The 13,180-nt window shown below is 47.3% G+C and overlaps 1 protein-coding gene across 2 annotated transcripts; it reads right to left on the bottom strand.

Annotated features, from left to right (window-relative positions):
* Positions 1-320: 320 nt before the first annotated feature.
* LOC139159737 (class I histocompatibility antigen, F10 alpha chain-like) lies at positions 321-12,919 on the bottom strand. Of its 2 annotated transcripts, XM_070737098.1 has the most exons (8): positions 12,787-12,919; positions 11,670-11,945; positions 10,760-11,035; positions 7,914-8,195; positions 7,078-7,176; positions 6,531-6,563; positions 5,200-5,233; positions 321-2,723 (listed from the first exon to the last, which is right to left on the bottom strand). In XM_070737098.1, exons 1-7 carry the CDS (start codon positions 12,854-12,856, stop codon positions 5,214-5,216), a joined length of 1,056 nt encoding a protein of 351 aa, XP_070593199.1. In that variant the 5' UTR covers positions 12,857-12,919; the 3' UTR covers positions 321-2,723; positions 5,200-5,213. The 2 variants fall into 2 exon arrangements, with proteins under 2 accessions (XP_070593199.1, XP_070593198.1); XM_070737097.1 differs by lacking the exons at positions 321-2,723; positions 5,200-5,233 and adding an exon at positions 5,242-5,434 and having other exon boundaries at positions 12,787-12,890.
* Positions 12,920-13,180: the final 261 nt, after the last annotated feature.

The raw sequence follows: 13,180 nt of genomic DNA, 5'->3' as shown, positions 1-13,180 counted from the left end.
AGAATTAACCTTTTTACTTTATTTCAAAGATTAAAATCCCAAATAGAAAATAAAAAGATTAAACAGAGACAGAACAAAACTAAACTGAAACATTGAAAAAACTATTTTAAAAAGAGAAAATGACATATTATGCCTCCCAGTTGAACCCTGAGTAATCTGTTGCAACAATAATAGCTTCCTCCTTTGCAAAAGAGGCCCAGAATTTATAATCTTCTACATCAATTTGCAACCTGACCTGGCATAGATTACATATGTGAAAGAAAAAAATAGTTAATAGATTGAAAAACATCAAAGTTAAAATTTAAAGCACTCTGCTAATAGTCTGTTATTATAATTTATTCATAGAAAGTCTACACAATTTCTTATTGGCCACAAATCACTTTGATCATTATATCTGAATGCAGGTCAAATAATCTGTGTCTAATTTTAAATAGTAAAACTTTCCCTTAAGTTTTCAATTAAGAACTTTGTCAACAATTATATCTCATTTCCAAAGTTCAGAAGTCTCTGTTCTAAATATCTTATTCATGTTGAATAATCTCAGAGTTTTTGTCAATTTTTTCTGAAAAACCAAATACTTGTTCACATCTGAGAGTGACAAATGGAATTCCAATTCCTCACACTGGAAATCAGGTACAACTTATTTCCTGCTTTTGGATACCACATTGATTTTGCAAACCCTTTCTTGACCTATCTTTTTTTCCCCTTTATATTGTCACATAAAACTGTAAATTGGAGAGCATTCTTCTTTCTTTTTTTTTAAAAACCTAATTTTTATTAGATTTTTAAAAACCATACAAACACATAAAAGACATTAACAAATCATTCAAATAACTTCATTTACATTTAACATCAGCGTATCAATTTCACTACATTATTATCCAACTATCTTATCAATAATCTTTTCCCTTTAATATTTACCTTTTATATTAGTTATTTATTTTGTATTAGTATTTACAAGTACTAATTATTAATTACTGGTTATATATATACATATATATTATTATTCTTTTCAAGCCATATATACAATTTTTCCCACACGGTATAGAATTCTTTCCTTTATCATTCTACAATTCTATAGTAAGCCTGCTCATTTCTGCACAGTCCAACATTTTCGTTATTAGTATTATCTCTGCTAAGTGGGGGAGGGGTTCATCCTTCCATGTTTGTGCAAGTGCTAATCTGGCAGCCGTTAATATATGTATTATAAAATAATAATTCATTTTTGTACATTGCCCTCTCATGATCCCCAGAAGATAGGTTTCTGGCTTTAATTCTAATTCATATTTTGTCATTTCCTTTATCCAATTACTGATCATATTCCAAAATTTCCTAATGACTGGACACGTCCACCATAAGTGGCAAGATGTTCCATGATCAGTTTTACACTTCCAGCATTTTGGATTTACATTCGGATAGATTTTGGCTAATCTTGCCGGGGCCTAATGCCACTGGTAGAACATTTTACATAAATTTTCTTTATACGCCACTAATAAAGTCAATTTATAATGTTCTTTCCATATTTTTTCCCAATCTAATTGGATCGTGTAGTCAAAATTTTTCATCCAGGCTAACATATTCTCTTTTACTGTTTCCTGAATGTTATCATAATATTAAAGATAATTATATATTTTTCTTATGAATTTAATATCTGGTGCAATCATTAGATTATCTATTAAATTATATTTCTTAGTTATACCAAATTTTACTAGGTCTGATTTATATGTATTTTGTATTTGATAATATGTAAGCCAATCCATACTTTTCCCTTCCTCTTCTAATTTTTGACTGACCTTCAAGTGCCCATTTGAGTCTAATAAATCATCATAACTTATCTTTTTTGTCGTATCTACTGTGTTGGGATGTCTCAATGCCTCAATTGTTGAAAGCCACTTGGGTATCTCCACATAATGGTTACTCACTATTTTTTTCCATATGTATAATATTGTTGCTTTTATAGCATGTGATTGAAATTGTGTGTACTGTATTTGGATCCTTTTTTCCTCATAAGTGGGCATTCTTCTTTCAATTATCTCCCAAAATAATCTATCTTCTTTCAAAGACTTCCATAACACTTTTAATTTTCTCTTCAATGGTAAGAGAAGCAGATAAGCAACAGCTTCAACAGAGAAATTTTCTTTTTACTCCTGTGGTGGAATCAAATAAGGGGGGGGGATTTTCCCATAAAAAAATTAAGGGAGAAATATTGAGGGTCTTTTAAAAAAACAATTAGAAAGAGCCAGATTATAATATAACACCGTGTAAATGTAACATCCGCCACAAATTCCTTACAGTTAAAAAGAATAATTTTGAATTTAATGAGCAAAAAAAATGTTCTAAAAGTCAAATAGAGGCATTATAAAATAGGTCAAAAGTCAAATAATTATGAATCCGGTGATTGTAAAAGTTCAAGAAGTGCAGTTAAAACCCAGATGTGCTTAAGAAAACTGAGCAGCTGAAGGCAAAGGATGGCAAGAGATTAGACCTTCTGATCACTCCTTAATAAAAATTGCAGGCATCCAGCCCCCTCTCTTCTCTGTCTGTGCTTGATTGTCTGAAGATTATCTTGGGTCATTTCTAGTCTCCCCTTTAAAAAACAAGGAGCAAAGCCACCAAATAACCAGCTTTGGTGGCAAAATCAGCAGTTCGTGGGCAGCAGGAAAAAATGATCTCTGTTCAGCACTTGATGATGAGGGAAGGTTCCTGTTCCATTTTTCTAAACTCTGAAAATACATAAATGGCACTTACACACAAAAAAATAAGGGACAGAAAAAAAACCCCTCCCCTTTCAATCCAAGCAACTCTGATGAAGATTAACATCTTATCACTCTCCCTTAAAGTAAAACCAGCTACTCTTCATCCTGTTCCTCACCCCAATTCACTATGAACTCTTCTCTAAAACCTGTCAATCAGCAGAAGCCCATTACTGATCAGAAATAACAACACAAGTCTAGAAGCTATATTAAAAATGCTACTACGATCCATACAAAGCAGTTTGGGCCACTCTACGAGATCAGGCCAGAACTCAGGACCTTCTGTGGCCGTGGCTTGGTGGGCGTCGAAAGGGAAGGATACTGCAAAATCTCCATTCTCACCTGACTCTGAGACCAGCCAGGGATGGTATTTGCCGGTTCTCTATACCAGGGGTCCCCAACCACCGGGCCGCGGACCAGTACCGGGCCGCGGGGCATGTTGCACCGGTCCATGGAGTCAGCAGCTACCGGCCCTCATCCCGCCACCCCCTCTCTCCAGCGCTTCGCCTCCCGCCGGGCAAGAGGCCTCGGGAGGCAGGATCTGCCGGCCACAGGATGATGGGCGGGACAGAGGGCCGGGAAGGACCGAGAGGCTCAAGCCTCTTTTGGCTTCTGCGGCGGGGCGCTTTTGCATTTTTGGCTGGGGGGAGGCAGGAGGGCCAGCCTGACCCCCTCTCTCCAGTGCTTAGCTCCCGCTGGGCAAGAGGGCTTGGGAGGCAGGTTCTGCCGGCAACAGGGCGATGGTGGGAAAGAGGGGCAGGGAGGACCAGCACCCCCATGCTTAATCCCGCCCCCAACCACACCCCTTTCCGCCCCCACCGGGCCATAGAAAAATTGTCTTGCTGAAACTGGTCCCTGGTGGAAAAAACGTTGGGGACCACTGCTCTATACTACTCAAAATTTCTGCTACCGGTTCTCCAGAACCTGTCAGAAGTTGCTGAATTTCACCCCTGGCCCATAACTCTGGAAGCAAGCAGAGGTCCTCCCAGAGTCTGAAAACTGCCAGGTGGGAATAAAGCCAGTGGAAGGAAGTGATCTTGCTCACTGAGGGGAGCAGTGGAGTCCCCCAAACCCTTTCTGGTCCGAAAACAGCCAGGTGGGCCGGGAGTCTTGCTAGGAGGCTCGTTTTATGCCAGGACCCAGCAGAGCCGGATTGAATGTCTGCATGGGAAATGGGGAAACCTGGGATGCTGTAGCTGGAGGGTCAGGATGGGCTGCTCTGTGGAAGACTTGCTGGATGCCTGGGACGGAAGGAGACTGCCTGTCCAGGTGGGCATGAAGATTGCATGAAGAGTGGACTGTGCCGAAGAACGAAGCTGGAAAACCAACTAGGCTAAATAAAGGTACAGTGGTACCTTGGTTCTCGAACGCTTTGGTTCTCGTACATTTCGGATACCGAACAAAATTTTCGGCAAAAATTTACTTCGGTATCTGAACAAAAATTTGGATACCGAACAGCCACAGAAAATTTTATTTATTATCTGAAATGCTACAAGATCTGAGGGGACGGGGTGAGAAACAGCCTCCCAGTCTCTAGTCTAAGCGCTCCAAGCTGTAGGAAGGGTGGGGACGGGTGCAATACCAGCAGCTTCAGGGGGGGCCTCCTTTCCTCAGTGGTTCATCTTGTTCCCTTTAAGCAGTTACACCAACTTTTTCCTTCCTTTGAGCAGCAGCAGCGCCGGGAACGTCAGCGGCTTCCCTTTCTCATGTGACATTCCTGGCGCTGCTGCTGCTTGAAGGAAAGCCGCCGCTTCCGTCGCCACCGCCGGGAAGGAGAAAGTTGGTGTAGCTGAATACAGCTACAAGACGAACCACTGAGGAAAGGAGCCCCCCCCCCGAAACTGCCGGTATTGCAGCTGCCCCCACCATTCCTACAGCTTGGAGGGCTTAGACTATAGAGCTCTTTATCCCATAGGAAATAAAGGGCTGGGAACCAATTAAACCCATTTCCATTATTTCCTATGGGATAAATTAATTTGGTACTCGACCATATCGGTTGTCGACCACACTTCTGGAACGAATTGTGGTCGAGAACCGAGGTACCACTGTATTTAAACGAAAAGGGACATATATATATAAATAGGAACGGTAGGGGTTTTGTTTGTTTGTTTGTCTCTCTTCCTCTCTGTCACTTGTGAACCAAACCAGATGGATATTTCTCCCAACACCCTGAGGACACTCAAATCTCCTCTTTGCAGGTCTCTGAGACTCCTGATCCCAGACAGTCTGAGCCTGAGAGGGGCCCCAGTCTGGCCTTGCAGAATAAGAATTTGGGGGCTGGGAGGCCTCTCCCCAGAGCCCATCTGACTCTCCCTCAAATTCCTCACTTTGTAACGTCAGAGTAGATTTCCCAAAGTGTCTTCACCATTAGTTGTTCCTTGGACCTCAAAGCCCTCAATCTCCATTCCTTCCCCAACTCCATACAGCCCCCATTGGGGTCACTCACCTGCGAGGGGGCTGCTAAATGGCCTGGTTCCTCCCTGCATTGGAGAGAGAGACACAGAGTGAGAGGACAGAAAGGGAATGGACACAGGAACAGGAATGCTTTGCCCTGATCCTCTTCTCTCTCTTCACCATTAAACCTCTGCAGCCTCATGAATCTCTCAGAGGAGACCAGGCTGTTCATTTATTTCATGATTTCACTTCTATGACATCCATCTCTCCAAGGTGACTCCAGGAAGCTTGCAATGAAATTCAACAAATTCCATATAAAATATTTTAAACATTACATTACAACCTAGATTCCCCGATCAGGTCACATTGCCATTGCTCCGACAACAAGATCATATCTGGTGGGTGACCACTGTCCCGAGTTGGGCCCAAGATGATCTGGAAAAGGCCCATGTCCACCATGGTGAACATGAACTTCTGGGCCGCTTCCGAGACCAAACCCAGGGAAGACAGATTGAAGAATCCCAGGACCAGAATCCTGGGGCAATTCCAGGCCAACCCTGAGATGGTCTCCAGCACTCAGGCAGGGAAGTGGCCATGCATCAAGGAGGCTGGTATAGTATTAACAAGCCCAACTGATCTCTTGAGCTCCGATTCAGAAACAGGGAATCACAACCAGAAACCTGGGGATCAAGGCCTTAAAGGCCAAAAGAGACTCTCAGAGGACCACTGCCATCCCACCTGCCCTTGGCCCTTGAGACCGGCTGGTGCCAAACCCTCAACCAAGCTGAACGCATCTCTGAGAGGAAAATCTCCCCACTTCCAGAATCAGCCAGGTCTCAGCTATGCCACCTGAAGAGTCTCTAACCATTGGGGATCATGGCATTGCCGGTGGTTTTCCTATTTCCCACCAAGGAATGAAGGGCTCTTTCCCTTAAAGGGGCCGAGGCTCCACCATGCAGACTGTGGGCTGCCTTCCCTGCCTGGATGAAAGTGCCTGGAAATCCAACAGGGAGAGTTCCCCTTCTCCTCCGCAGGAAGAAACCAGTGCAAGGAAAGTGGATTCTGCAAGTTCCTCCTACTTGGAAACCAGAGCAGCTTCTCACTCAGAGCAAACTTTTCACCCAGGTGGATCTTCTCATCCTCTGGGGGGTTTCTTGTCCTGGATCTTCACTCCCAGTATCAGCCTGGCCCTCATGGAAAGGGGGCCTCCTGCCCCAGCTTAGTTCTTAGGAGGAAATAGCACAACTATGCAGCTTCATGAGTTGCTTTTGTGCTTAAACACACACACACACACAAACAAACAAACACACAATCCTCAAGTGATGGTGCCTGTGAGGCCTGTTCTAAGTTGGAGATGACATGGAAGAAGGACAAGTCACTCACTTGGGACTGCATTATAGTCTTCTTGACGTCTGTCTGCAAGGAGAAAAATCAATTAAAGGTCAAAAAAATCCACCAGAGATCGTTCAATATCTCCCTCAGTAAGAGGAGGAACCCCAGGAGATATTTCACAGTGGCTTTGTCCCATCAATAAAGACAGAAAGATCTTCAAAATACAGATGTATCTCCTGATTTGCCCCAAGAGAGACCTGCTGCCTCCGAGATGGATGGAGGGGAATTGGGGGAAGCAGCTGGGAGGGGAGGGAGGTTCCCATGGAAATCCTTCTCTACTGCTCTTTGATCAAAGCCTTTGAGAGGGACAGAGGAACTGGGAGGCCTCTTCCCAACTCAGAAGAACCTCAGACTGCCTGAATCTCAGACTCAGCTGAACCGAGACTGGAGTCCCAGCAAGAGGCTGAGATCTCAGATGCTCCCCAAGAGGGCTGGGACAACAGGACAGAAGGAAGCCTTGAAGGAGCTCCCCAAAGGGAAAGACGGGGAATCTCCCCATATTCCTTCCATCACCCCACCACCACCAAAAAATACTTACTGATGAATACCACAATCCCAGCAATCACACCCACCACAACCAGAGCAGCCACAACAAAGCCGATGATGAGCCCAAGGTTGGATTTTGAATCGGTGGGTTCTGAATTGGGAGAAAGAGCAATGAAATTTGATTATTTCCTATATGATGGTGACAATCATCAATTTAAAAATTGGATTTCAATTTGAGTTTTGGAAATTTGGGAATCCAATGTACGATAGGGAAACTTCTGAGCATATGCAGAGTTCTTTGAGGGGGCTTTTTTAGTTGGGTTTTATGCTGAGCCTCAGGAATTCACATATCGTATTATAAAATAATGTGCAGCTTCTTTCTTAGAGCAGCAACAGAGAGTGACATTTTGACCTTTATAGCAGGAAACCCTGTCAGTCTCTGATGGGAAAAAGCTCAGACTTTGGAGCCTCTTTTCTGACTCCTGATGCATCAGTCCAGCCAACATTTGCCTTCAGAAAAGGGGCTACCAGACTCCTCCTGATTCTTCTACTTTAGGAATTGTAAACAAAAGCAAATCTATTTCTGATTCTCAGTGTAACTGCTGCTTTTCTGCTGGGAGGAAGAACCAGGGGAGGCCTAAGAGAGGATCTAAGGGCATTTCATCAGGATCAGCCAAGCATTGTGATGGGATTCTGTAGTTTCCTTTCTATCCCCTGAAGTCACTTCTAGGGTCTGGTCCCTGCAGCTTCACCAACCTCAAACAATGGAAAAACCAATGATTAAAGCTCAGGTATGTTCACATCTGGACACATCTGGGGCCCGATTTCTCTCCCACCCCCCTCCAGGCTGCCAAAGAGCCCAGCCTTTCCCTCCCTGCAGCCTCTCACCCTTCAGCTCCAAGTCCAGAGGATCCTGCAGGCTGTCATGCTCCACACGGCACCGATAGCGGCCCCTCTCTTTGGGGTCGACCCAGATGCTGATCCAGTAGTGGTAGGTCCCATCCGCATTGGGGGCCACAGACGCATAGAGAGTGTCCTGCAGCCAGACCTCCCCGTCCCTTGTCCAGGAGGCATCGATCTCCCTGGGGTAGAAGCCATGGACCCGGCAGACGTGCGTCTCCATCCCATCCTCCACCTCCGTCCTGCTGCTCATCGTCACCACTGGAGGCTCTGCGGAAACACCGGAATTGACTCTGAGCCCCTCCAGAGACTGAAAGGTGGGTGAGAAAATCAGGGGCAGGAAACTCTCCCCTTGTTTCCCCCTCCACACCTGAAGCATCTCAAGGGGTTTTGGGAAATGCTCCGAATCTGGAAAACGCTCAACCACAAGAACTCCTGATTTTGAGTCCTTCCCAGGGACTCAGCCTGAAAAACATCCAGCAGAAAATTGAGGGTCCAAGGAAATTCCTCTCTGTCTGCTTTGACCTCTGGCTGATCTTGGGCTGCTCCCTTCAGGGGAGGGAGAGTGGAGATGGTCTCTTAGGTTCCCTCTCAAAACAGCCACAACACAGAAGATTCTCTCTACTTTCTGCATCCTCTTTTGCTCCCCTGAATCTGAGGCTGCTCCAGGCCTCTTTCCAAGGGACAAAACCACTGCCTTGTGTAAGTTGCGCGTGTGCTAGTGCGCACTCCAAAATACACCCCCCCGCACACCCTTTTCCATGGGCGTGCAAAGAGCTGGGCATTGGAGTTGGGGGCGGGGAGCAACAAAAGTGCGGAGGCGCCGTGCGTGCTCCCCATCCCCCTGCCAGCCCGCAGTAGACATGGGTGGAAGGAAAGGAAGCCGCGGCCGCCCCTGCCTCCCCATGATGCCCCTGGCCCCCTCGCGCCCCTGGCCTCTCGCCGCTGACCCCCGCCCGCCCGATTCGCCCCCTCTCCGGCTTTCTCCGCCTCCCGCCTTGGGGCGCGACTTCTCCCGCGGCGGTGGCGGCTGCGACTTCTCCTCCTCCTAATCCACGCTCCTAGCCAGGGGGCTGCAAGAGGGTTTTCTCCGCGTGCCTGCCCCCCCCTCTCGCAGCCCCTTCACTGGGAGTGCTTTCGTCCCGAGCTTTCAGCAAGGGGGCTGCAGTAGAGGCAGGCAGGCAGGCGTTCCCGAAGCGCTCGGAGAAAGCGCTCTCGCAGCCCCCTCGCTGACAGAGAGAGAGAGAGAGAGAGCAATAGACAGAGCAGGATGGAAAGAGAGAGGGAGAGAGAAAGTAAGTGAGAAAGAGAGAGAGAGAGAGAGGGGGGGAGAGAGATAGCAAGAGAGAGAACAAGAGAGAGAAAGAAAGCAAGAGAGAGAGAGAAAGCAATAGATAGAGAAAGAAAACAAGAGAGAAAGAGTGAGGGAGAGAGAGACAGCAACAGACAGAGCAAGGTAGAAAGAGAGAGAGAGAGAAACGGAGAGAAAGAGAGAGAAATGACTCTTGATTTAAAGAATATGGTAAAAAGCACCCAAATAAAAACAGAGGGAAAAAACAGCCTCGTGTGTGTGTGTGTGTGTGTGTGTGTGAGAGAGAGAGAGAGAGAGAGAACTCTTGAACCATTTCCAATAGCCTTCACCTGTTATTGGGAATGGTTCAAGAGTTCACACGCACACACACACACACCAGGGGGGAGGAGACAGGGATGGAAAAAGAGGAGAAGATAGTAATAATAGTAATAGATTTTGCTTTTGTTTTATTATTAATTTCTTTTAATAAAAAAGAAGGGATTTTTTTCTTGTTTCTTTTTTTTAAAAATCTCTTTATTAATTTTTCTTATATTATTCCCATCACACATTATTTTGAATTACAGATTATACATGTTCTCTGTTAACATTCTGACAATAAATTTTGACCAGTTTCATTTCATTATATACATTGTATTTCATATTTTTAAATTCTAAAATCTATTACGTTCATTAATTTTACATGGTAACTGTAGGTCGATTCAACTGTACTGTTGTTTCATATTGTGTTGCTTTTATATTCTCTTTTGAACCCATTCGTGCCATTTTTTTCTTGTTTGTTTCTTTATTTCTTTGTTTATTGTTTATTTGTTTATTTATTTATTTATACATACATACATACATACATACATACATACATACATACATACATACATACATACTTCTATGCCGCCCAGTCCCAAAGGGACTGCGGCTCAGAAATTGGACACAACCCCAATTTTAAGAGGAAGGGAGAATCACACTGATCAATTTTGAAAAGAGATTTTGTCTCTGAAAAGGGTGGGGGGGGGAACGACAGAGAGAGATTGAGGCCAATGGAAGAGAGAGGGGGTCCTCTTCCCCAGGCAGGGAGGGGCTGTTGGTGATGATAAGTGGGGGGGATTCCCCTGTTGATCCTAATCTCATGAAACTAATCCTGGAGGGATCAAGGACCCCAGGGGGGAAGGGAGAGACCGAGGGGGGAGGGGTGTTCTAGATGGTAAATTAATAAAAAATCCTAGGGAAAGATTATAACGTGAGTCCTCCTGTGAGGGGAGGGGGTGTTTCTGAAGGTGGGGAGGGGGTTAAGAGGAAAGGCTGAGTGACAGCCACTGTTTGAGGCTGCATTTCCTGGTTCACTGAATGGCTGCCTGGTAGTGAGAACCAATCAGGGCTTCCCGTGTCCTGGAGAGAGGCTGGTAGGGGGGGCAGGGGTGGGATTCCCACCAGGGCAAACAGGCTGAAGACCAGGGACTCAAAGGGGCTGAATGGGTCCAAGAGATCCGGCCATAAAGGAGGAAAGTCCAGTCTCCATTCAGATGCTCACCTGTCCTCAGCAGCGTCTCATTCCCATAGGACAGGTGCTTCTCCAGCCACTCAATGCAGATTTCCTCCAGGTAGATCTTCTTTCTCTGACTCCATCCTGGATCAGCGTCCCATTTCCTCTGGGTGATCTGGGCCTGGGGGTCGGGAGCCACCCAAGTGAGGGTCTCCTTGTCGAAGGTGATGTAGGTCCTCCCGTCATAGCCATACTGATAAAACCCTCCTTTTTTTCCATCACTCCGGAGCTCACAGCCATACATCCTCTGCAATGTGTGAAAGCCTAAAAGACAAGAAAGGAGGATGGTTTCCGTAGTCCTGAAGATAGACAGAGCTGCCCCCCTTCCTGCAGGGACTTTGACAGAGGCACTGACACCCCCATTTCCTCCCCAAAGGTCAAGGGAAATGAAGCCCCCATCACTAACCTCCCTTCCCCCCTCCCTCCCTGCATTCCCCTCCCCCCAGGACGGAGTCCCTGAACCTTCCCAGGAAAAGGGGATCTGGAAAAGGCAGCAGAGGATCCCAAGGGAGACGGAGAGAAGGAGGGGGGGGGAAAGAAACAGAGGGACGGAGATCCTTCCATCTTTCTCTCTGCTGTTCCTCTGGGGGGAAAGGAAGGGATCCCAGAGAGGGAACAGGAGCCTGGATCTGCGGCTGCAAAGAGGGACTGAGAATCTGGTGGTCTCAAAGAGGATCTGATTAAACAAGTTTTCATTAACTGCAATTGGCAGAAAATGTCAGCTATGGAGGCAAGGACAATCTTATATGGACTTTTAAAAAAGAATAAACATATTAAAAACACTGTTTAAAAGGTGTGGAAGCAGCCTTTCCCTTTGAAGGGACCCCCCCTTTCTCCCACCTCTGGTTCCTGGGGAGGGGAATATGGGGCCGGAGGAGCCACCCGACCCATCACTCACCTTCACTCTGATTGTAGCGATTCCTCAGAATCTCCAGGTGATGTCTGAAATCCTCCTCATCGCCATGTGATGTCTGGGTGTTTCTGTCCCAGTATTGGGGATCTTCCTTCCCCACCTTCTCCATCCAGGAGACTCGAGGCTGCTCCCTACGGATGTTGCTGTCGTAGTAGCTGAAGAGTTGATCATCCACATAACCCACAGTGACAAAGTGGGGCAGCCCCTGACTGGGCTCCAAGATGGAGGTGAAGAAATACTTCAGGGAGTGGGAGGAGGCGCCTGGAAGGGACCAGAGGGGCAGAGTTAGGGGGCTTCAGTCAAGGACCCTGATGCTCTATGGGGCACAGAAGGCCCCATTCCCAGGTCTGGAAAGAAGGAAGAAGAAGAGAAAATGAAGGGGGAGATGATGGGAGAGAAAGAAAAGTGGTGGAAAGAGGGAGCAACTGAGAGGCAAAGGAGAATCTTCTGGAGGGTCTGAAGGGTTGGGGGAGGCAGAGAAGTTTGAGGGGCAGAGAAGTTGGGGGGCAGAGAGGTTGGGGGCAGAGACGTTGGGGCAGAGACGTTGGGGGGGCAGGGAGGTTGGGGGGCAGGGAGGTTGGGGGGGCAGAGAGGTTGGGGGGCAGAGATGTTGGGGGGCAGAGAGGTTGAGGGGGTAGAGAGGTTGGGGGGCAGAGAGGTTGAGGGGCAGAGGTTGAGGGCCCCAAAGAGCCACACAAAACCCCTCTCAAGGCAGGAAAGAGGATCCAGGCGGAGGGGTCGGGCAAAGACAGACAGGAAGTTCATGAACTGATCTGATCACCCGCAAACGCCGCTTTCCGACAACCTCCACTTTGGGGGAGGGAAAGAACTGCTCTTGGGGCGCCTAGAGGGACTTGACTGACCTCTGGAGGGGCCACCTTGTCCTGTTCCCAGAGGGCTCTCCTGCGGGTGAGTGGGGGCAGAGGCAACGGAATCCCCTCGAGGTCTCAATTCTTTGGGACCGAATCTCAAAGTGGCCAGGGGGGGGGAGGGGGAGCGGACCAGAAAGAGGACCGAATCAGGATTTTATTTCTGGGAATCATCTTTTTTAAGGGTGGAAGAAAAAGGGGCCGGAACTCCCGAAGGCCCCAGAGGGACTCACCATCGCAGCTGTCCCGGAGGGCGACCGCCAGCAGCACCAGAAGCCAGAAAGGCGCATTACGCAAAGCCATCCTGCTCCGATCCTCAACCCCACTCCGCTCTCCGGAAAAGTCGCAGGCAAACAAACACTCGCCCCGTGTGACCAGCAACGCCACAATCCAGGAAAAGGCGGCGATTGGGCAAGCTCAGCCAGTAGAAAAAATGTATCCCCTTCTCGTCATTGTTGCTAGGCAGATGTCCAGGCGCTACCGGCCAGAGATGAAAGCGAAAGTTCTACCAGGAAATCCCCTTCCAGGAGTTCCGCCTCTTGGGGGGAGGGGCTGGGAAAAGCGAGCGGATTCTCTGGATCTGGGGGGGGGGAGCGAGGGGGAGGAGAGACCCTCGCAGTGGGGGAT

Source organism: Erythrolamprus reginae, chromosome 2, assembly GCF_031021105.1.
Source record: "Erythrolamprus reginae isolate rEryReg1 chromosome 2, rEryReg1.hap1, whole genome shotgun sequence".
Lineage (NCBI taxonomy): Eukaryota > Metazoa > Chordata > Lepidosauria > Squamata > Dipsadidae > Erythrolamprus > Erythrolamprus reginae.
The sequence above is the reverse complement of the archived record's forward strand: the minus strand, read 5'-3'. Positions and strand labels throughout refer to the sequence as shown.